The sequence below is a fragment of the Chiloscyllium plagiosum genome, unplaced genomic scaffold (assembly GCF_037043375.1).
Source record: "Chiloscyllium plagiosum isolate Xiang-an unplaced genomic scaffold, Cpla_swu_hap1 HiC_scaffold_2, whole genome shotgun sequence".
Taxonomy (NCBI): Eukaryota; Metazoa; Chordata; class Chondrichthyes; order Orectolobiformes; family Hemiscylliidae; genus Chiloscyllium; species Chiloscyllium plagiosum.
In genome coordinates, this window is record NW_028270140.1 from 60,071,843 (window position 1) to 60,097,406 (window position 25,564).

Below are 25,564 nucleotides of genomic sequence, written 5' to 3' on the forward strand. Positions count from 1 at the left end.
TGGGGCTGGAGCTGGATGTGGGGGCGGGGTTAGGCCTGGGGGCGGGGACAGAGGTCGGCGTGGGGGCGGAGTTGGACATGGTGATGGACACCGGCGGGGGGGCGGGGTTAGGCGCGGTGACGGAACTCGGCCGGGGGGCGGAGTTAGGCGTGGTGGCGGAACGCGGCGTGGGGGCGGAGTTAGGCGCGGTGACGGAACGTAGCGGGGGGGCGGGGTTAGGCGTGGTGACCATCCCTCCAGACTTGCCCCTCTCTGAGGATGAAAGATCAGTCCTCAGCAGAGGTCTCACCTTCGTTCCCACACGTTCTCGGGTCAATGAATTCAATGTAGCTAAGTGTGAGGTGATTCACTTTGGTAAGAGTAACAAAAAGATGGGGTACTGGGCTAATGGTCGGATACTTGGTAGTGTGGATGAGCAGAGGGATCTTGGTGTCCATGTACACAGATCTTTGAAAGTTGCCACCTAGGTAAATAGTGCGGTGAAGAAGGCATATGGCGTACTGGCTTTTATTGGTAGAGGAATTGAGTTCCGGAGTCCTAAGGTCATGTTGCAGTTGTATAAGACTCTGGTGCGGCCACATCTGGAGTATTGTGTGCAGTTTTGGTCACCGTACTATAGGAAGGATGTGGAGGCACTGGAACGGGTGCAGAGGATGTTTACCAGGATGTTGCCTGGTATGATAGGAAGATCGTATGAGGAAAGGCTGAAGCACTTGGGGTTGTTTTCATTGGAGAAAAGAAGGTTTAGGGGTGACTTGATAGAGGTGTACAAGATGATTAGGGGTTTAGATAGGGTTGACAGTGAGAATCTTTTTCCACGTATGGAGTAAGCTATTACAAGGGGGCATAGCTTTAAATTAAGGGGGGTAGGTATAGGACAGATGTTCGGGGTAGGTTCTTTACTCAGCGAGTCATGAGTTCATGGAATGCCCTGTCAGTAGCAGTGGTGGATTCTCCCTCATTATGGGCATTTAAGCGGGCATTGGATAGGCATATGGAGGATAGTGGGCTAGTGTAGGGTAGGTGGGCTTGGATCGGCGCAACATCGAGGGCCGAAGGTCCTGGACTGCGCTGTATTCTTCTATGTTCTATATTCTATGTTCATCTATTTCCTCTCCCTGAGTTTATTTTCCTCAGTGTTTCTGAATTTAAATTGCCAACAGGAGTTTGAATTGAAATTAGGAACATAGAGAGAACACTTCAGGGAAACAGCTGTAAGGAAATTCCAGGCATGCTAACTGTTTCTGCTTAAAACTCGTTCAGCATGTCATCAGAAAATTTATCTTATTTCTTTGGCATTGGTAGTTGGGACAAATGGGACAACCCAAAGCAAAGAATCAGTCAATACCTTTTCTTATATGAAATGAGACAGAGACATTTCAAATGCTGGTTTCTAAAGGCTAAAATTAAAAAGTATGAGTATTTAATATTTATTCTTAATCATGTTTCAGGAAATAAGGAATTTAGGGTCAGTATATCAAATGTTAATTTTATTTTTCACCAAGTAATTTTATTGGCCATGCATAAGTATTATTTATTTTGCATAGTTTTATTAACTTAAAGTTGTTGCTGCTTTTAGACAACTAGACATCCCAGAATGATCTAAACTCCAAGATCCTCCCACCAATGCTATTTCTTTTTTCCTTTTTTTTTAAAACCCCCACACTACCGCCTAACTGCTGTAGTGCTTATTTTTTTCCCCAGCACCCATGGTGTGTGTGTGCAGGTGTGAGACACAGTGAGAGACACAAAGTGCACGAATCTTTATTCAATTTCCACCACCAGGAAGATAGGAAAACACCCGTGTGGCCAGTGACAAGCACTGTCCTTCACATCAAAGGGCAGTGCTGTGTGATCAAACAGTGAAGGGGAGGGCAGGGACTAAATCAAAACAGAGTTGGAGGGAGAAATGATGCACTCCACTCCCTGCAGCGCCCACCTCTCCCTGAACAACTCCAGGGTTTTGGTGGACACCACGTGCTCCTTCTCCAAGGACACCCGGGCCCTAATGTAACCGCGGAAGAGGGGCAGGCAGTCGGCTCTAACGACTCCCTCCACGGCCCGCTGCCTCGACCTGTTTATGGCCAGTTTGGTCAGGCCCAGGAGCAGACCCACGAGGAGGTTTTTAGATTAGATTACTTACAGAGTGGAAACAGGCCCTTCGGCCCAACAAGTCCACACCGCTCCGCCGAAGCGCAACCCACCCATACCCCTACATTTACCCCTTACTATGGGCAATTTAGCATGGCCAATTCATCTGACCTGCACATCTTTGGACTGTGGGAGGAAACCGGAGCACCCGGAGGAAACCCACGCAGACACGGAGAGAACGTGCAAACTCCACACAGTCAGTCGCCTGAGGCGGGAATTGAACCCAGGTCTCTGGTCCTGTGAGGCAGCAGTGCTAACCACTGTGCCACCGTGCCGCCCACCAATCTTTAGACCTGCCCTCCCTCCTCCGTGTGCCCGAAGATCAGGAGCGTGGGACTGAAGTGCAACCAAAAACAGAAGAGGAGGTTTTTAAGAAAATCAAAAAGGGAATGCAAATGCCCACACCCAATATATACATGGTCCACGGACTCCACAGCGCCACAGAACAAGCAGTTGGGCTGGGAGTCCGTGAACCACCGCAACCTGTGGTTGCAGGGGACTGCTGCGTGCAGCACCCTCCACCCCAGATCCCCGAGAGAAAGGGGGAGGACTCCTGCGTAGAGAGCCCTCCACTGGGGATCCCCACCGCCCGGTGGCAAATGGGCACGCCAAGGCGTGTCCGGACGGTGGATGAGGGAGAAGAGGTGGACGGTGTGCAGCAGCAGTCTGTACAGGGCCCGCCTTTTTACCCCCTGAAAGGGAACAAAATTAAAATTCCGGAGGCGGCTCACCAATGCTATTAGAACCTAAATCCACTTCAAGATGACTGAACCATATGGTTCAATAATGCTCTTCCAACCGTGTACACATTTCCTATCTCGTTATATCTTATATGCTTGAAAAAATGTAAAGAATACAAGTTATGTACTGTTTATAAAATGTATAATATTAATAAAGCTATTGCTTTAAATTTTTAAATAAAAATTAGGCAAGCACGAGACTTAATTATTTGAATATTGGTACAGATTGAGGAAAGGCATGTCATAAGACTTAGAATTTGGCTTAACCACAGTTAGCACCGCTGCCTCACCGATTCCAGTCTCGGGCGACTGTCTGTGTGCACATTCTCCCGTGTCTGCATGGTTTTCCTCTGGGTGCTCCGATTTCATCCCACAGTCCAAAGATGTGCAGGTCAGGCGAATTGGCCATGCTACATGGCCCATAATGTTAGATGCATTAGTCAGATGCGTCTGGGTGAGTTACTCTTCAGAGGGTTGGTGTGGACTTGTTTGGCCAAATGGTCTTTTTCCACACTGTCGGAAATCTAATCTAATCTCTGTGAATCAGTGGCTAGTTACAAGTATGTTATTTGGTATTTCATCCTATTAGAGTCATAGAGTCATAGAGACTTCTTCCTTTCCCGCCGTACCACCCAGTACCCTTCCACCGACACCCTCCTTCGACTGACCGAACTGGTCCTCACCCTGAACAACTTTTCTTTCCAATCCTCCCACTTTCTCCAAACAAAAGGAGTAGCCATGGGCACCCGCATGGGCCCCAGCTATGCCTGCCTCTTCGTAGGGTATGTGGAACAATCCATCTTCCGCAACTACACTGGCCCCACCCCCCATATTTTCCTTCGCTACATTGATGACTGTATCGGCGCTACCTCGTGCTCCCACGAGGAGGTTGAACAGTTCATCCACTACACTAACACCTTCCACCCCGACCTCAAATTCACCTGGACAGTCTCGGACTCCTCCCTCCCCTTCCTAGACCTTTCTGTTTCTATCTCAGGCGACCGAATCAACACGGACATCTACTACAAACCAACCGACTCCCACAGCTACCTGGACTACACCTCCTCCCATCCTGCCCCCTGTAAAAACGCCATCCCATTCTCCCAATTCCTTCGTCTCCGCCGCATCTGCTCCCAGGAGGACCAGTTCAAAATACGTACAACACAGATGGCCTCCTTCTTCAAGGACCGCAATTTCCCCCCCGACGTGGTCGACGGTGCCCTCCACCGCATCTCCTCCACTTCCCGCTCCTCCGCCCTTGAGCCCCGCCCCTCCAACCGCCACCAGGACAGAACCCCACTGGTCCTCACCTACCACCCCACCAATCTCCATGTACAGCGCATCATCCGCCGTCACTTCCGCCACCTCCAAACAGACCCCAGCACCAAGGATATATTTCCCTCCCCTCCCCTATCAGCTTTCCGTAGAGACCACTCCCTCCGCGACTCCCTTGTCAGATCCACACCCCCCACCGACCCAACCTCCACTCCCGGCACCTTCCCTTGCAACCGCAGGAGGTGCAACACTTGCGCCCACACCTCCCCCCTCACTTCTCTCCAAGGACCCAAAGGAAACTTCCATATCCGCCACAGATTCACCTGCACCTCCACCCACATCATCTACTGCATCCGCTGCAGCCGGTGTGGCCTCCTCTATATTGGGGAGACAGGCCGCCTACTTGCGGAGCGATTCAGAGAGCACCTTTGGGCCACCCGGACGAACCAACCCAACCACCCTGTAGCACAGCATTTCAACTCCCCCTCCCACTCCACCGAGGATATGCAGGTCATTGGACTCATCCACCGCCAAACCACCACAACGCGACGGTCGGAGGAGGAGCCTCTTATCTTCCGACTGGGAACCCTCCAACCACAAGGGATAAACTTGGACTTCACCAGTTTCTTCATCCCCCCTCCCCCCACCTTGTCTCAGCCGAATCCCTCCAGCCTGGCACCGCCTTCCTGACCTGCAGTCTTCTTCTTGACCTCTCCGCCTCCATCCTACTCCGACCTATCACCCTCACCTTGACCTCTTTCCACCTATCACATTTCCAACGCCCCTCCTCCAAGTCCCTCCTCCCTACCTTTTATCTTCTCCTGCTGAACACTCTCTGCTCATTCCTGAAGAAGGGCCTGTGCCCGAAACGTCGAATCTCCTGTTCCCTGGATGCTGCCTGACCTGCTGTGCTGTTCCAGCAATAAAGTTTCAACTTTGATCTCCAGCATCTGCAGACCTCACTTTCTCCTCACAAGCACCCTATACAGCTGTAACTTAATCTCAGTGCTTTTCAACTCAGTTTCTCAAAGGATTCTGGATAATCCAAGATGGAGGGCAGAAAAAGTATTGTGGCTGCAGGAGCTGCGCCTTTTTTGAGCTATTTTAGGTGTTGGAGGTGATTGCCTCGAATTCCAGGAGCATTAATTATTGTTTTATAAGCTGTTGCATTGTTTTGGAACTTTGGTGAGAAAAGTTCAAAACAATGGCACTTTAAAGAGGAGGAAGAGAGACAAAGGTAAAGATCACATGGTAAGAGAAAGAAACCTACCCTGCAGTTTGACACAACAATGAATCTGCACAGCTATTACCTTTGCTGTTTGAGTTCAAGTAACTCTAGGCATCGGAGCATGTTTAAGAAAAATGAACAAACAGCGAAATTCACAGATGACTTTGGAGCAACCTGTGGGGGAGAGCTCACTGCACGGGATAAGTTAAGTGCACAGCTTTTAAGTGTAACCTTGCTGTAATTCTACAATAGTGAGTAGAGTGAGTTCTTTTTTATTGAGATCTGTCTCTTGATTGAACTTTTTAAAAAAAATAAAACTAAGTACCAAGTTAGCCTGGAGCAGTGTTTTTTGGAGCAGGACGATGGTGCTATTTTCTGGGTCTGTTATTGTTAAGGAGTAAAGATGACCTTTAGTAGAGTGATGTGCTCTTCCTGTCGGATGTGGGAGTTTAGGGAGAGTTTCTTTGTCACTGATGGTTATCTACAGGAAGTGTCTTTGATTGTGAATGCTATCAAATTGCATGGATCGGTTGGAGCAGCAATTAGAGGCAAAGAGAAACTTACAGGAGCTAAGGGGTGTGATGGATGGCAATTATAGGAAGGGAGAAAAACCACAGGTACAGTCAGGTAATTGGGTTACCTTCAGTAATGGTAGGAGAGGAGGCAAATAGTGAAGGAGTCTTCTGTGGTTATCCTCATTTCAAACAAGTATGCTGTTTTAGAAAAAGTAGGGGGCAATGGACTCTTGGGAATGTAGCATGAGCAGCCCACTTTCTAGTAACGAGACTGGTTCTAATATAACAAGGGGTACGTTAGGTTCCAAGTGATCGATTGTGATAGGGGACTTTCTAGTCAGAAGCACAAACAGACATTTCTGTGGCTGGCAGCAAGAAATCAGAAGGGTGTATTGCCTCCCTAGTGTCAGGATGAAGGAGATCTCTGAGACCGAGCAGAATATTCTCAAAGGGGAGAGGGACCAGCAGGAGGTCATTGTACACATTGGTACCAATAACATAGGAAGAGAAAAAGATGAGATTCTGAAGAGAGAATGTAGAAAGTTAGGCAGGAATTTAAAAACTAGGTCCTTGAGGGTAGTAATATCTGGATTACTCCTGGTGCTGTGAGCTAGTGAAGTAGGAATAGGAGGATTGAGTAGGTGAATGTGTGGCTGAGGAGCTAGTGCAGGGGATAAGGGTTCACATTTATGAATCATTGGAAATTCTTCTTGGGTAGAAGTGACCTGTACAAGAAGGACGGATTGCACCTGAATTTGATGGGGACTAATATACTGGCAAGAGATTGGCGAGACCTGTTTGGGAGGATTTAAACTAGTAAGGTGAGGAGGGTGGTTGGGGCGGAGATGGTGGGTCCCAACGACATAGTGAGGAAAGCGATCAGTCTGAGACTGGAACAGTTGGGAAAAGGAGCAAGTTGAACAGAGTGCAGGCAGGAACAAAGCAGAGAACAAGTTAGGACTGATGAACTAAACCGCATTTATTTCAATGCAAGAGATCTAATAGGGAAGGCAGATGAACTCAGGACATAGTTAGGAACATGGGACTGGGATATCATAGCAATTACAGAAACATGGCTCAGGGATGGACAGGACTAGCAGCTTATGTTCTAGGATACAGATGCTTTTGGAAGGATAGAAAGGGGAGCAAGAGAGGAGGGGAAATAGCATTTTTGATAAGAGATAACATTACAGCTGTACTGAGGGAGAATATTCCTGGGAATACGTTCAGGGAAGTTATTTGGGTGGAACTGAGAAATAAGAAAGGGGTTGGGGTTGTTCCATAGACTCCCCAGTAGTCAGTTGGAAATTGTAAGGAGATTTCCGTTATCTGTAAGAATAATAGTGGTTATGGTAGGGGATTTTAACTTTCCAAACATAGACTGGGACTGCCATTGTGTTAAGGGTTTAGATAGAGAGGAATTTGTTAGGCACGTACAATAACATTTTCTGATTCAATATGTGGATATACCTCCTAGAGAAGATGTAAGGTAGATCTGACCTACTCTTGAGAAATAAGGCAGGGCAAATGACTGAGGCATCAGTGGGGGAGCACTTTGGGGACCATAATTCTATTAGTTTTTAAATAGTGATGGAAAAGGATAGACTGGATCTAAAAGTTAAAGTTCTAAATTGTTGAAAGGCCAATTTTGACGGCATTAGGTAAGAACTTTCAAAAGTTGATTGAGGATGGTAAAGGGGATGGCCGGAAAATGGGAAGCCTTCAAAAATTAGATAACAAGAGTCCAGAGACAATATGTTCCCATTAGAGTGAAAGACAAGGCTGGTGCGTGTAGGGAATGCTGGATGACGAGAGACACTAAGGTTTTGGTCAAGAAAAAGAAGGAAGCATATGTCAGGTATAGACAGCAGAGATCGAGTGAATCCTTAAGAGTATAAAGACAGTAGGAGTATACTTAAGAGGGAAATCAAGAGGGCAAAAAGGGGGCATGAGATAGCTTTGGCAAATAGGATTCAGTGGAATCCAAAGGGATTTTATGAATACAATAAGTACAAAAGAATAACTAGGGAGATAATATGGCCCCTCAAAGATCAGCAAGGCAGGCTACGTGTGAAACTGCAGGAGATGGGTGAGATACGAAATGAGTATTTTGTATTAGTGTTTACTGTGTAGAAGGACATGGAAGATATAGATGGTGACATCTTGAAAAATGTCCATATTACAGAGGAGCTAGTATTGGATGTCTTAAAATGCATAAAGTTGGATAAATCCCCAGGTGTACCTGACAATTCTGTGGAAAGCTAGGGAAGTGATTGCAAGGCCCTTTATAAGGTGCCAGAAGGACTGGAGGTTGGCTAACGTGGTGCTGCTGTTTAAGAAATGTGGTAAGGAAAAGCCAGGGAACTATAGACTGGTGGGCCTGACGTCAGTGATGGGCAAGTTGTTGGAGGGAATCCTTAGGCACAGGATTTACATGTATTTGGAAAGACAAGAACTGGTTAAGGATAGTCAACATGGCTTTGTGCGTGGAAAGTCATGTCTCATGAACTTGATTGAGTTTTTTGAAGATTTAATGAAGAAGATTGATAAGGGCAGGATGGTGGACGTGATCTATATGGACTTCAGCAAGCCATTTGACAAGATTCCTCATGATTAGATAGTTAGCAGGGTTCTATCAGATGGAATACAGGGAGAACTGGCTATTTGGATGCAGAACTGGCTAAACGGCAGAGGGCTGTGGTGGAAGGTTGCCTTTCGGACAAGAGGCCTGTTCCTGTTGGTGTGCCACAAGGATTGGTACTGGGTACACTGCTTTTCATCATTTATATAAATGTGAACATAGGAAATATGGTTATTAAGTTTGCAGCTGACACCAAACCTGGACGTGTAGTGGACAACGAAAAAGGTTACCTTAGAGTACAATAGGTCATGATCAGATGGGCCAATGGGCTGAGGAGTGACATTTGGAGTTTAATTTAGATAAATGAGAGGTGGTGCATTTTGGAAAGGCACATTAGGGCAGGAATTGTACACTTAATGGTAAGGTCTTAGGGAGTGTTGCTGAACAAAGAGAGTTTGGAGTGCAGGTTCATAATTCCTTGAAAGTAGAATCACAGGTAGATAGAATAGTGAAGAAGGTGTTTAGTATGCTTTCCTTTATTGGTTAGAGCATTGAGTACAGGAGTTGGGAGATCATGTTGCCATTGTACCGTACATTGTTTAGGCCACTTTTGGAATATTGTGTGCAGTTGTGGTCTCTCTCCTATCAGAAGGATGTTGTACAAATTGAATGGATTCAGAAAAGATTTACAAGTATTTTGCCAGAGTTAAAAGGTTAGAGCAATAAGGAGAGGTTGAATAGGCTGGGGCTATTTTGTCTGGAGCTTCAGAGACTGAGGGGTGACCTTATAGAGGTTCATAAAATCAGGAGATGCAAGGATCGGACAAGGTCTTTTCCCTGCAGTGGGGGCAGTCCAGAACTATAGGGTGAGAGGGGAAAAGTTTAAAAGGGACCTAAGGAGTACTTGACGCAGAGGGTGGTGTGTTTATGGAATAAGCTGCCAGATAATGTGGTGGAGGCTGGTACAATTACAACATTTAAAAGGCATCTGGATGGGTATATGAATAGGAAGTGTTTAGAGGGATATGGGCCAGGTGCTGGCAAATGGGACTAGATTTGGTTAGGATATCTGGTCAGAATGGACGAGTTGAACCAAAGGGTTTGTTTCCATGCTGTACATCCCTTTGACTCGAGCAATGAAGGACAAAATTCCATTTGACTTCTGCACCTGCAAACCAACCTTCTGCGATTCATGCATAAGGACACCCAGATCCCTCTGCATATCATAGAACATAGAACATAGAACAATACAGCACAGAACAGGCCCTTCGGCCCACGATGTTGTGCCGAACTTCTAACCTAGATTAAGTACCCATCCATGTACCTATCCAAATGCCGCTTAAAGGTCGCCAATGATTCCGACTCTACCACTCCCACGGGCAGCGCATTCCATGCCCCCACCACTCTCTGGGTAAAGAACCCACCCCTGACATCTCCCCTATACCTTCCACCCTTCACCTTAAATTTATGTCCCCTTGTAACACTCTGTTGTACCCGGGGAAAAAGTTTCTGACTGTCTACTCTATCTATTCCTCTGATCATCTTATAAACCTCTATCAAGTCAGCCCTCATCCTTCGCCGTTCCAACGAGAAAAGGCCGAGAACTCTCAACCTATCCTCGTACGACTTCCTCTCCATTCCAGGCAACATCCTGGTAAATCTTCTCTGCACCCTCTCCAAAGCTTCCACATCTTTCCTAAAGTGAGGCGACCAGAACTGCACACAGTACTCCAACTGTGACCTAACCAAAGTCCTGTACAGCTGCAACATCACTTCACGACTCTTGAATTCAATCCCTCTGCTAATGAACGATAATACTCCATAGGCCTTCTTACAAACTCTATCCACCTGAGTGGCAACCTTCAAAGATCTATGTACATAGACCCCAAGATCCCTCTGTTCCTCCACCTGACTAAGAACCCTACCATTAACCCTGTATTCCGCATTCTTATTTGTTCTTCCAAAATGGACAACCTCACACTTGGCAGGGTTGAACTCCATCTGCCACTCCTCAGCCCAGCTCTGCATCATATCTAAGTCCCTCTGCAGCCGACAACTGCCCTCCTCACTGTCCACAACTCCACCTATCTTCGTATCATCTGCAAATTTACTGACCCACCCTTCGACTCCCTCATCTAAGTCATTAATAAAAATTACAAACAGCAGAGGACCCAGAACTGATCCCTGCGGAACTCCACTTGTAACTGGGCTCCAGGCTGAATATTTACCATCTACCACCACTCTCTGCCTTCGACCGGTTAGCCAGTTTTCTATCCAATTGGCCAAATTTCCCTCTATCCCATGCCTCCTGACTTTCCGCATAAGCCTACCATGGGGAACCTTATCAAATGCCTTACTAAAATCCATGTACACTACATCCACTGCTCTTCCCTCATCCACATGCTTGGTCACCTCCTCGAAGAATTCAATAAGACATGTAAGGCAAGACCTACCCTTCACAAATCCGTGCTGGCTGTCCCTAATCAAGCAGTGTCTTTCCAGATACTCATAAATCCTATCCCTCAGTACCCTTTCCATTACTTTGCCTACCACAGAAGTAAGACTAACAGGCCTGTAATTCCCGGGGTTATCCCTATTCCCTTTTTTGAACAGGGGCACAACATTCGCTACTCTCCAGTCCCCTGGTACCACCCCCGTTGCCAGTGAAGACGAGAAGGTCATTGCCAACGGTACTGCAATTTCCTCTCTTGCTTCCCACATAATCCTAGGATATATCCCGTCAGGCCCGGGGGACTTGTCTATCCTCAAGTTGTTCAAAATGTCCAACACATCTTCCTTCCTAACAGGTATCTCTTCTAGCTTACCAGTCCATTTCACACTCTCCTCTTCTACAATACGGTCCCTCTCGTTCGTAAATACTGAAGAGAAGTACTTGTTCAAGACCTCTCCTATCTCTTCCGACTCAATACACAGTCTCCCACTACTGTCCTTGATCGGACCTACCCTCGTTCTCGTCATTCTCAGGTTTCTCACATACGCATAAAATGCCTTGGGGTTATCCTTGATCCTATCCGCCAACGATTTTTCATGCCCTCTCTTAGCTCTCCTAATCCCTTTCTTCAGGTCCCTTCTGGCTATCCTGTATCCCTCCACTGCTCTGTCTGAATCCTGTTTCCTCAACCTTATGTAAGCCTCCTTCTTCCTCTTTACCAGACATTCAACCTCTCTCGTCAACCAAGGCTCCCTCACACGACCATTTCTTTCCTGCCTGATAGGTACATACATATCATGGACACGTCGTATCTGCTCTTTGAAAAAGTTCCACATTTCCACCACATCCTTCCCTGACAGCCTATGCTCCCAACGTATGCTCCTCAAATCCTGCCTTACAGCATCGTAATTTCCCTTCCCCCAATTATAAAATCTACCTTGTTGTGCGCACCTATCTCTCTCCATAACCAAGGTGAAAGTCACAGAATTGTGGTCACCATCACCAAAATGTTCACCCACTAACAAGCCCACCACTTGTCCCGGTTCATTACCGAGTACCAAATCCAATATGGCCTCCCCTCTGGTTGGACAATCTACATACTGCGTTAGAAAAGCTTCCTGGACACACTGCACAAACACCGCCCCATCCAATCTACTTGATCTAAAGAGCTTCCAATCAATATTTGGGAAGTTGAAGTCGCCCATGACTACGACCCTGTGGCTTCTGCACCTTTCCAAAATCTGTTTCCCAATCTGTTTCTCCACATCTCTGCTGCTATTGGGGGGCCTATAGTAAACACCCAACAAGGTGACTGCACCTTTCCTATTTCTGACTTCAGCCCATACTACCTCCAGAAGCAGATCCCCCTCAAACTTCCTTTCTGCAGCCGTTATACCATTTCTAATTAGCAATCCCACCCCCCCTCCTTTTTTCCCACCCTCCCTAATCTTACTGAAACACCTGTAACCAGGAACCTCCAACAGCCATTCCTGTCCCACATCTATCCACGTTTCCGTGATGGCCACAACATCGTAGTCCCAGGTACCGATCCACGCCTTAAGTTCACCCACCTTATTTCTGATACTCCTTGCATTGAAGTATATGCACTTGAGCCCATCTCTGTGTCCGCAAGTATTCCCTGTCAGTGCTACCTTCTCCACAGCCTCCCTACAGTCTTGGGCATCCTGACAAACAGCTAACCTACTTGCTGGACTACAAGTCCGGATCCCATCCCCGGATATCAGTATGCTGCAATTTTTTTACCTTTCAAATAGTAGTCTTTATTACTGTTATTCATACCAAAATGGATAATTTCACATTTACTAACATTGTACTCCATAAAGTTTTTCCCACCGGTCTTTGCCATTTTGTATGCCTTATCTTTCAATTTGAGAACCTTCCTTATTTCCTTAGACATTCATGGCTGATTGCCCTTTTTCCTACAATCCTTCCTTTTCACTGGTATATACATTTGCTGAGCACTTTGAATAATTGGTTTGAAATTCCTCCACTGTTCCTCAACTGTCCCACTATAAAGTCTTTGCTTCCAGTCTACTTTAGCCAACTCCTCCCTCATCCTGTTGTAGTCTCCTTTGTTTAAGCACAGGACCCTGGTATTGGATTTTATCTTCTCACTTTCCACCTGTATTCTAAATTCAATAGACAATAGGTGCAGGAGTAGGCCATTCTGCCCTTCGAGCCTGCACCATCTGTTTTCTCACTTTCTAACTGTATTCTAAATTCTATATTCTAAATGATTGCTTCTTCCAAGAGGATCCCAACTATGGGATGATTAATTATTCCTGTCTCATTACACAGGACCAGATCTCTTATAGCTTGCTCCCTGGGCAGTTCCATTATGTACTTTCAAGAAAATTGTTGTGGATACATTCAATGAACTCCACCTCATGGTTTGAGCAATCGACATGGAAATTAAAAATCCCTCATGGTAATTGCTGTACCATTTTTATAGGCATTAGTTATTTCTTTGTTTATTGCTTGCCTCAATGTGATATTATTTGGTGGCCTATAGACTCTGCCTTCTTCTTAGAATTTCTAATTTCCACCCAAGTGGATTCAACCTTATTCTCCATAGAACCTACATCATCTCTCAGCACTGCCCTGATGTCATCCTTGAATACCTGAGCTACCCCACCTCCCTTACCTTTCTGACTTTCCTTCTGAATAGTCTAATACCCTGGATATTTAATTCCTAGTTGTGACCGTCCTGCAACCATGTCTCCATAATGGTTACTAAATCATACGCATTCATGATGATTTGTGCGGTTATCTCATCTACCTTGCAATGAACATTCAGGTAAAGTGCCTTTATGCAAGTTTTTGTACCTTCTTTTTCAATTTTAACATCTCCATTAATAAGTCTTTCGTAGTCTTTGATGTAATTCAACCCTCCTGCATACATGTTAATCTGCTGCTTTGTTTTTTATTTACCATTATACTTCCTGTCGTTTTCCTCTTCCCTTACACAGATGTGGGGAGGTGGTAGAAGCAGGTTGAAAGCAAAGTTTAGGAGGCTTTTGGACAGTTACATGAACAGGCAGGGAATGGAAGGATATGGACCGTGTACAGACAGATGGGGTTAGTTTAAAATGGCATCATGGCTGGTGCAGACATGTTGGGCCAAAGGGCTTGTTCCTTTGCTGTACTGCTCTACATCCTATATTCTCCAAACACCATTAACACACTTCTGTAGAAATTTTTCTAGAAGAGCTGTTTAATTATTTGAAATGTCTCCTGAATTATTTGAGATGTCTTCTCATCATCTTTATATAGCGTTCTGTATGCTTTGAAGGTACTCTACTCAGTTAATTTAAGCTGCCGTCAATCTAAAGATTATCTCTTCACTTGATTGGTCAAGTTAAAATGTCTAATACTTGTAAAATAGCTCAATCCTACAATACATTTATTAGCTAAAATATAAATATCAAGTGCAAGTATAGGTAAAATATATTTGTAAAGATAAAAATAGGATAAAAATGAGTCTCTGTTATCTTTGCGGGCTTGGCTTGCATGAAAATTTGTCTTTCCAATGTGAAAGGGTTGTAAATTTGAAGTTAGAATTCAGCAACTGCAATGGCTTCTGCAGTTGAATTGTTGAAGATTGCTTGTACAGCATGATAAACTGTATGACCGGGTTTTGGAAGGTTTCCTGTTTCTCGCTAATTCTATGGTAATATGGTTTGTAAATTGCCTGCGTTCTTTCAACAGAATAGCTGCTGATTTCTGAAACCCTTTCCTCATTATGCTGTCTTTGGCTGAGAATTCTCTCTTTGAATGCATCTCTCCGATGTCTTCCTGAAATGTCTATCCAAAATAGTGGCTAACAACCTGTCATAACATTTTTGAAAACATCCTTTTGAAAAAGGCAGATCAGCCAATTTTGCAAAAAGTATATAATTAATAGAAATGACAGAATTTTCAAGATGCTATTGTAAGATTTGACTTTGTGATTTCTTGTTAGCCTGATAACAGCCATTAGGTTTACAGGTTTTGTATATTAAGCCTATGGGTTAAACTGTACTTTTTAGTACTTATACTTCTCACACAAATTAACCTCTTCTTGGTTCAAATTCTGTAGCTTGAATTTGGTAAGAGTGTTTTCAGATCATCATTTGAAAGAAGGGAGGGTAGTAGGTTCCTTCCAAACAGACAAGGCTGAGGTGATCTGAGAAAGGTTTTTAAGTCATGAATGGTTTCACATAAAGGAAACAAAACTACCTTACAGTGATCAACATTGAGGTAGCATTAATGTAAGGTGGTTGTCTTATAGAATGGGGGATACAGATTCAATTGTAGCCTTCAAAAGGGACCTGGATAAATACTTGAAAAGTAAATACTGCTGAAAATTAGAGAGGAACAGGAGGCTGGATGATGAACTGGATTGCACATTGAAAAAGCTGAAGAGAAAATGAGGTCTGCAGATGCTGGAGATCGGAGATGGAAATGTGTTGCTGGAGAAGCGCAGCAGGTCAGGCAGCATTCTAGGGAACAGGAGAATCGACGTTTCGGGCATTAGCATCTGCCTGACCTGCTGCGCTTCTCCAGCAACACATTTCCATCTCCGATCTCCAGCATCTGCAGACCTCATTTTCTCATCAAAGATTTCAACCTACTGCGAATCCTCTTACAAGGATGCCTTCCTTGAAGAAGCTCTCTTTCTCCCTCTTTCCTGAAGAAGGGCTAATGCCCGAAACGTCGATTCTCCTGTTCCCTAAAATGCTGCCTGACCTGCTGCGCTTCTCCATTGAAAAAGCTGGCACAGTTTTGATGGCCGAAGGTGTTCTTTTATACTGTAATGTTCTATTCATACCCTGAATATCTGAATACAAAGATGGTATGTCATATATTCAAGCAGTTGATGTCTAAAGTAATGAATCTGTATAAAGAGACCTGCATCAATACTTAGAGCAGAACAGATGCATTTCAAATTGTGATGATGCTCTGGCTTTCATGGGTATATTTTGTCCTGGTTTCTGTTAAGGGAGAAATTAAACAAGAGGTGTCGAGTAGTCTGAGGTGAGATAAACTACTTGTCAGGTCTTAGGTTTTTTTTGTTAAAAGTTGGAACAATAGGAACAGCCTGAATGGGCATGGCAAGCTCTTCTAGGCCAGTCTTTTTTTCCATTTCTTATGTTTAGCTTTTGGCAGAAGCTGCTGGACTCTTTATTAAGTAAAAACTGTTTCTCCCTCTCTCAATTACAGTCAAAAGCAGTGGGTTCTCATTCTAGGCTCTGGATTGCACCTGTTTCTTGAACTTTGTCTTTTTGGCCAAGGGCTATGTTTATGGGATGTTACCAAATTGGAACAGTTAATTCTTAATAGTTACCGTATCTATTAGTCTGTTAAGTTTTCCAATAGAGTTGTTATTCTAAGTTCTTCTTTCCTTTGTTGTATTTTAACTATAGTGTTTGAATGAATGCTTTGCTGAATGTCGAGTAGTTTGACTTGCCAAACTGTATCTGGGACACAGCATGTTACATTTGCCTTAAAAATAAGAAAAAGTTAGGGTGTAGGCTACCTTTGGAAATTATTTTGAAGGGTCTGGTCTGATCCATAACAAAATAATAGGAATCCAGTATCTGCTGAAAGGAATGATTAATGATTCTAAGCTCAAAATGTGGGTTTGGTAATCCTAATTAGGGTAGGTGAATTGGCCATGCTAAATTGCCTGTAGTGTTAGGTGATGGAGTAAATGTAGGGGAATTGGGTCTGGGTGGGTTGCTCTTTGGAGGGTCGGTGTGGATTTGTTGGGCCGAAGGGCCTGTTTCCACACTGTGTAAGTAAGTAATCTAATCTAATTCAAAACTTGCTTAGCGAGTTTGGTTGCTTAGCTGGAAAGTTCAGTTTCAGACTTTTTGTCATCATACTAGGTAACATCATCAATGAGCCTCCGGTGACTTGCTTTTTCTTCTATGTGGGCATGCTGTGTACTTGGTGTATTTTTGTATTTTCCGTGATTTTTAAAAAATTTCTAGCATGTGCAATTTTGGTTTTAAATTGAGAGTCATCCATTAACATGCCCCAAGGATTGATAATTGTATTATTATATATATTTGCTCACTTCATTAAAATTTGTTTACTCTTAGACTTAGCTTGGATTTGATGAACAGATTTACATCAGAGAGCACGTTGCAATCATTAACTTAACACTCTCAATTTTGAAATATTAGTTTAAGAAAAGAAATCCAAGCTAACCTTTCATGGAGTCTTAGAATCCTACAACTTAGAAACAGAGAGGGGATAGCACGGTGACTCAGTGGTTAGCACTGCTGCCTGACAATGTCTGGGACCCAGGATCAATTCCACCTTGGAGAACTGTATATGCGGTGTTTGTACATTCTCCCCATGTTTGCATAGCTTTCCTTTGTGTGCTTCAGTTTCTTCCCACAGTCCAAAGATGTGCAGGCTAGGTGGATTGGCCATGCTAAATTGCCCAAAGTGTTAGCGAGTTTTGAGAAGATTTGTAGCTCAGCTTGAGGTTCTGGATGTAAGTTTGCTCATTGAGCCGGAAGGTTTGTTTTCAGACATTTCGTCACCATACTAGGTAACATCATAATTGAGCCTCCAATGGAGTTATATCCCACTTTCTGTTTATGTGTTTGTGTTTCCTTGGGTTGGTGATATCCATATTATTCAAGGATATGCAGGGTAGGTGGATTAGCCAAAGGAAATGCAGTGTTGCAGGGATTGGGTTGGGGGTGGGCCAGGGTGGGATGCTGTTCGGAGAGTCGGTGTGGACTCCATCAGCCGAATGGCCTGCTTCCATACTGTAGGAATTCTGTGGTTTTTAAACAGATTCTCTTGATTTATCCAAGCTATGCCTCTCAAAATTTTGCATGCCTCAATCAGATCACCCTTCAGCCTCCTCTGCACCCAGGAAAACAAGCCAGCATATTCAGTCTTTCCACATAACTGAGATTTTCCAATACTAGCAACACCCTGGTGAATCTTCTCTGTACCCTTTCCAGTGCAATCACACTCTTCAAATAGGTGGTGACCAAAACTACACACAATATTCCAGCTGTGGCTTAACCAAAGTTTGTAAAGTTGTAACAAGACTTTGTTACTCCCATGCTCTATATCCTGGCTAACAAAGGCAAGCATCCTGAGTGTTTTCTGTATCATTCTAACTACCTGTGCTCACACTTTCAGGGGTCTATAGATTTATAGACTCAGGTCCCTTTGTTCTGAAGTACTCCCTGGGGGCCTACCATTCATTCTATACCTCCATTCGCCACCAGGATGGTCTGACAGTTCTCGGCTTCTTTCTGAACCAGAGGCCTGATCAATTCCCATCCACCACCACCCTCCTCTGTTTGGCTGACCTTGTTGTCTTACTAAACAATTTCTCTTTTAATTCATGTCAATTCTGTCAAGTCAAAGGAATGGCTTTGTGCATCTGTATGGGTACCGTATGGCCTACCCTTTTATTGGGTATGTGCAGTAATCCTTGTTCTAATCCTACCTGGCCCCCTCCCACAACTGTTTTTTTTTCAGTAAATCAATGACTATCAGTGCCGCTTCATGCTCCTGCCTGGACCTTGAAACATCTGTTCATTTTGTATGCAATTTCCACCCCTCTAACTTTCATATGGTCCATCTCTGACAGTTCCCTTCCTTTCCTTAACCTGTCCATCTCCATTTTGGGAAATAAAGTGTCCACTGCCATCCACTGCAAAGCCACTGATTCCTATAGCTACCTTCGCTACAGCTCGTCACAATCCACATCCTGTAACAATTATATTCCATTCTCCCAGTTCTTTTGCCTACGTCGTGTCTGTTCGGATGATGCCACCTTTCAAAACAGCACAGCTGACATGGCTTCCTTCTTCCTTAACCATGGTTTCCTACTCACTGATTGATAGGGTCCTAAATTGCATCCAATCCAACTTCTGTGCTTCTGCTCTTGCCCTTTCCGATCACTCTCAACAGTGTGATTGGGTCCCCTTGTCCTCACTTTCCATCCCGCCAGCCTCCACATTCAAAGGATCAGCCTCCACCATTTCAGCCAACTCCATCAGAACGCTGCCACCAAACACATCTTCCCCTAACTTCCCCATATGTATTTTGGAGGGAACCATTTGTGGGGCACCCTAGTCCATGCCTCGATGACCATCAACACCACTTCACCTGTCCATGGCACCTTTCTGTGCAACTGCAGAAGGTTCAACACCTGCCTCTTCTCCTCATCCCTGCTCACCATCCAAGGAACTAAACAATCTTTCCAGGTGGAGCAGCATTTCATCTGTATCTCCTCCAATCTGGTCTGTTGCATTCACTGCACCCAATATGGCCTACCCTACATTGGAGAAACTAAATGCAGACTGTGTGCCTGCTTTGCAGATCACCTCCAGTCCATATGCAGTCAAGATCCCAATCTTCCCAAAGCCGGTCATTTTAACACAGAATCCACTTGTCCGTCCTCGGCATGCTGCCATGCTTCAGTGAATCACAGAGCAAACTGGAGGAACAACATCTCGTCTTCAGACTAGGCACTTTACTACCTTCTGGACTTAATATTGAGTTCAACACCTTCAGACTGTGAACTAAGACCCATTTGTTCCCTTTTAGCTTTACTTGTTGCTTTCTCTGTCACCATGTCCTGTCTTCCCTCCCCCCACTCCGGTGGGACCATCTGTTCTTTCCATAGTTGGACTCACTGTTTTTCTCACATTCCGATCACTTAATCCATTTATCAGCATCCTTTCTCTCCCAGCACTCCACCCCACACGACTGCATAAATACTACCCCCTCCAAACTTCACGTCAGCTCTGATGAAGAATCATCTAGACTTGAAATGTTAGCTTGCTCTCTTCATGGATGCTGTCTGACCCATTGTAATTTCCAGCATTTTTTGTTTTCAGTACAGATTCCAACATCTGCAGTAATTTGCTCCTGCATTGCACAAATTTTCCCTTATTAGTCCTTCCAAGATGCATCACTTCACACTTATCTGGGAATAAATTTCATTTACCATTGCTCTGCTCAATTTAACAGTTGTCCAATATCAGCCTGTAGCCTGAGATCATCCTCCACGCTATCAGCAACGTCACCAATTCTCATGTCATCTACAAACTTCCTAGTTATACCTTCTACATTCACATCCAAGTCATTAATGTATTTAACAAACTGCAGTATAATTCCAGCAAAGTCCTGAAACCAGATGAAATTATATTAATGGTCTGTGCAGTAATTATTTAACTTCTAATATATTTTACATTTTGGTTAAAGCTATTAGGTATATTATCTGTCCTTTTCAATTCACTCAATGCCCATTAATGTTGCATATATTTATACAGAATATATTTCTTGATGAGGGGACTATAGGAATATTTAATATAATCTACTGTTTCTATTTTCTTGTTTGTATAATCTGCATCTTTTCATTTATCTGTATTAAAAATGCAATTGCCACCTGTTAATCTTGATGCACAAAAAATGAAGTTCTTATGAATTTTCATGATATGCGGTGCCTCCTTTACAAACTAGGTGTTGAACATTTAATTTTCCTTATTCAGATAATTGGTATATACTTTTAAAACAAAACGTTTCTCAAGAATGACATTGCACTGTGGAAAATGTATTTCCAATTTTGAACATTTCCATTTGTAGATATCTTTTTTCAATTTTTTATTGAAATTTCTTTTCATGGTAACAATAATACGTTATATTGCTTTTAGAATTGGGTCTTTAACCTATCATCTTTGCTGATATTCCAGTGTTTTCTAAAGAGAATATTGCAATGTCAAAGGTGCAACATTTTCCATGTGGTGGGTAAAATGGTGCCTGTGCGAATCATGGCATTAGAGGTCACGTGTGTAACAAACCACATTGTATAAAGTTATTTATTTAAACATTCCCAGTGTAAAAAAGTTTAAAATCACTCAACAACAGGTTTATTTAGAAATAGAAGCATTGGAGGCTGAGGGGTAACCATATAGAGGCTTATAAAATCATGAGGGGCATAGATAGAATAAATAGAGAAAGTTTTTTTTTCCCTGGGGTGGGGGAGTCCAGAGCTAGAGGGCATAGGTTTAAAGTGAGAGGGGAAAATTATAAAAGGGACCTAAGGGGCAACTTTTTCATGCAGAGGGTGGTGCATGTACAGAATGAGCTGCCAGAGGAAGTGGTGAAGGCTGGTACAATTACAACATTTCAAAGGCATCTGGACGGGTATATGAATAGGAAGGGTTTATAGGGATACGGGCCAAGTGCTGACAAATGGGACTAGATTAGGTTAGGATATCTGGTCGACATGGACAAGTGGGACTAAAGGGTCTGTTTCCGTGCTGTATGTCTCTATGACTATGACTATGACTCTATGGTATTGAGTGCTGAGGCTGTTAGAAGTGATGCCGTCATTGTGGGAGATGCTGGTGTAGAGTTCCGAAACATCCATTTTGACAAGGAATGTTCCTGTTTCGACTGGTCCATGGGTGCTGAGTTTCTGTAAGAAATGTATAGTGCCGCAACTGAAGCTGAGGGTCCCTTTAACCATGAGTTTCAGGATGCCCTTGATCTAGCCAGAGAGGTTCTCACACAGTGTCCCGTTGCCTGATAAGATGGTGCGTCCAGGTGTGTTGGCTTTATGTATCTTCAGAAGGCAGTAGAAGTCCCCTACGTAAGAGGTACGTGGGATGAATGTGTGTAAGGCTCTCTGAAGGAGTCGATCAAAAGTCTTGATTAATCTGTTTTGTTCATGGGTGTGCTCTTTGGTTGGATCGGTCGGTAGTTGCCTGTCGTCTTCCTGATTGTTCAATTGTCGGTACACTTCCTTACAGTAGTCTGTTCTATACCAAATAACAATGGCTCCTTTGTCTGCTGGTTTGATGACAATGTTGTGATTGATCTTGAGAACACGGATGGCGTTGCATTGTGATTGGGTGACATTTTGCCCTACCTTTTAGGTACAGCTGATGAATTAGGCATTCGCGCATTTCCTGACAGTTTGAGCATACATGTCACGCCCAGGGCAGCGGCCCTATGGATGCGTCCAAATTGACTCCTCCTTTTGTTGCTGTATTATGAATCTCTCTGACAACTGTTCCGGTTCATTGGTTGTCTCATTGGGCTCACTGGTGACAGCTTGGAAGAATTCCTGGAGTCTTATTCATCTCATGAATTCCTCTGTGTCTGCCACAAGACCAATGGGATCCATTTTGGTGGTGGGGCAGAAATTGAGCCCTTGGCCGAGAACTTCAATCTCTTCCAGTTAAAGGGTGTGATCCGATAAGTTGACGATTGATTTCCCTGTGGTGGTACCGTTTTCAACTGTAGTGCCGGGAAGACTTGGCTACTGCTAGTGATTATGGCAAGTTTCTCCAGTTTCTTGTTCTCGGTGTGCATGTAGGTGGTTCTATCGCGTAGTCTGCTTGGCAGTATCTCGTAACTATACTGCTGTATTTTGAATGCAAGCTGAAAACATGGACTCTATCTTGACTTGAAGGTTATGGTGCCTGTTGTAGAGTTGGTGTACAAGATAATTGAGGAGTTTGTGAGAGGTGTGACGGCAAAGTCTTTCAGCATAGTCTGTGTTGTAGGTCAATTTGAGTGGGTTCATGACCCATAGTCTTTTTGGGATCTTTCCTGCTTTCTTGCATTTCTGCAGAAACTTGATGTCTGTGTCGATATGCGTGATCTTCTTTGAGATCCTCTCCATTTTGAACCGGCAGTTGGTGGTGTCGCTGGTAGCCAGTATTTAAAAAATTTAAAATTTTTCCACACACTATCATTTGCAAGTTACTCCATGAAGGAACTGGTCACTCATGAGCTAAAAGCTGAGGCTCATTTGATTGGTGCTGATAAGGGAACTGTATTAAAGAAGCAATTTACTGCTGAGAGCCAAACCTTGCCTTTGCTACCACCCTCACATCCTCTCCCACAACTCCCACTCGTCCTCACTCATCTATGGTCTGGGATCTCACTGACCATGGTCTGCTAGGTGGTTGCATTGCTAGCTGCTGCCACTGCTTTCATCATGTTGCTGTCTGAAGTACCCACCTCCTATCCCCTGATTGACCAGAAGCTGTCAGTGCAGGTTGGGAGGGCGGAAAGTGATGGGGGAGTGATTTCTGTCATCATATTTCTTTGTTCCAGGGAAGCCCACTTCTGGCCATTTAATTGTCAGCTTTATAGAAACAAAAGCAGAAGTTGCTGGAAAAGCTCAGCAGTTCTGGCAGCATCTGTGAAGAGAAATCAAAATTAATATTTCGGATCCAGTGATCCTTCCTCAGAACTTCTGTTTTTGTTTCTGATTTACAACATCTGCAGTTCTTTTGGTTTTTATTTTGTCAGTTTTAAAGTTAATTTGGCAGGCCTTCCCTGAAGAGGCACCCTGAGGTGTCATCAACTTTCTAACTAGTGGCAACTGCCTTGCCTCCTGAGATGGGACTGACAATGTTGTTATGCGTGTCAGTTGGATTCAGGAATGATGCTGCATTGCTATTGCGAATCATAGAATCCCTACAGTGCAGACCATTTGGCCCACCAAATCCACACTGAACCTCCAAAGAGCATTTCACCAGGCTCAACTCCCTACCCTATCCCTGTTGCCCTACATTTCCCATGGCCAATCCACCTAATCTGTACATCTTTAGATTGTGTGAGGAAACCAGAGTATCTGGACAAAACCCATGCAGACACAGGGAGAGCGTGTAAACTACACACAGTCACCCGAGGCTGAAATCAAAGCTGGGTCCCTTGTGCTGAAAGGTAGTGTTGCTAACCACTGAGCCACCTTGCCACTCTGGTGTGTAATTGTTGTTCAATTGTTGGTCCTTTTGTGAGGGAACAATTGACCAATAGGCATGATATGTTTTCAGTTTTTAACTCTGTGAAGGGGAAGTTTCTCCATTGCACATAGATGTCTGTAGTTGTGACAATAGATCTAGTAATTTACATGCACCATATGTGATTGGGGTGAGAACATCTCTACGTAGGTCCCACGTTGCTGAGTGGATTGATTTCAGTTGTGTGTGTTGAATGTTTGAACTCTGACTAGATCTCCAATTCTTCATTCTGGCAACAAAATGACAGTGATCAAAATGAAATATGGCTTTCAGTTATTTCATTTCAATCTCATAACTCAGTCCTCTTACTATTTCTGGCTCTGATAAAATTATAGTTATTGGAAGAATAAATTATTGGAAGATTCTAGTTGTAGAATGACTAATTATTGGACTGACTACTTTGCATTCCTTCAATTTTTCCATTCTAAGGTTGCCTTGTACACGTCAAAGTAATTTTCACATTTGCCTCAGAATTCCAATTAACTGGGCAGTGTGGAGTAGTCACTGGACATCTGCATTTCCCAGGTTTTCATGAAGAATCTAAATTCTTCATTCATAAATTGAAGGCATTATTGCTCATTATAGTTTTGCTTAGAAATTTTTCAAAGTATTGCACAAAAATTGCAACTCATGGCCTGCCTGCCAGCCATTCTAACCTTTCCCATTTTAAGGAGGACAATGGATAGCTCACTTGTGCTTTGGCCTATTGAAGACCTCAAGGGGCCACTTAAATGCCTTTACTGCCTCAGCTGCCATGTTCCCTTCAACAGAAGGAGGCCCATACCATGTGGGAAGTCTGTGAGCTTCATCTGTGTGGGCTGGAGTTGAGCTTGAGAGCCATTTTTGCGGATCTGCTGTGCCCATATGGGTTACTCCCTAAATTTATAGCTATCTTTAACTCTTATCCCACCACCACCTCTCAAACTTGGCCCCTTTTGGACCCCTCACTGGGCCCTACCAACCAAGTCCCAGTGATACTCAGACTTAACATTCAATGCAGTCTTGGTTAATTGCTGATCTTCAAGTACTGGCTCAAATTTTAGCTGTGGTCACCTCTCCAATGTGAAACTTTTCACATAGAACTTTAGACTATCCAATTAGCTGGCAGCTCTCTGAGGAAGGAAATCCACCTCAAAAAGCCAATTAACACCTTGTCAAATGCTAATTGGCTGTGCATTATCTAACATTGATGGGGAAATTATGGTCCCTACTAGTGCTTCAGATGGTGGGGTGGGAGTCCTGGTTATCTAAAAAATTTTGCACTATGTGAGAGTCAATCATCAAAGCAAGAGCTCAGCTTTATTGCCTGAAAAGATACACACAACCTTGTTGTAGATAACTGTGCTTATACATAAATCAACACCTTGGTTATTGTTAAAATAATCATACTGTATTATGGCTTCTGTGTTCATGAATTGAAGCTGTTGGGTGAAAGGTTTAATGCTACTTGTAATGCTACTTCTGTACTACAGCTTCAATGGTTTCCATTTCAATGGGATTAGATTCCAGAGCTTTTGGCTCAGAGATAAGATTTTTAACCACTCACCTTGACATAAGAAATAGAGGAATTTAATTATTTGAATTTTTGAAAATGTGTGTGTACAAATTGAAACAAAGCTAATTTGTCTTGAAAGGAATATTACTTTCAACATTACAATTTTTATTAGAAAATTCTTTTGTGTGCAGGTAACCTCCCAATGCCCACAATTGCTGTTCTTGATGGAGCTGCCTTAGGAGGGGGCCTAGAAATGGCTCTGGCTTGTGACATTCGTGTGGCTGGTAAGAGACAATTCCATTAAATGTTTAGTGAAAT

At 43.8% G+C, this 25,564-nt stretch overlaps 1 protein-coding gene across 4 annotated transcripts in view; it reads left to right on the forward strand.

Annotated features, from left to right (window-relative positions):
- auh (AU RNA binding methylglutaconyl-CoA hydratase) overlaps positions 1–25,564 on the forward strand; it is a 340,890-nt gene that overhangs the window by 220,770 nt on the left and 94,556 nt on the right. For 3 of the 4 annotated variants that reach the window (XM_043714142.2, XM_043714131.2, XM_043714114.2), the window contains one exon: positions 25,438–25,530. The exons of the other annotated variant lie outside the window; for it this stretch is intronic. In XM_043714142.2, the coding sequence (XP_043570077.1) occupies positions 25,438–25,530 (93 nt within the window). The remainder of the gene's footprint in view (positions 1–25,437; positions 25,531–25,564) is intronic. 4 annotated transcript variants of the gene reach the window in all.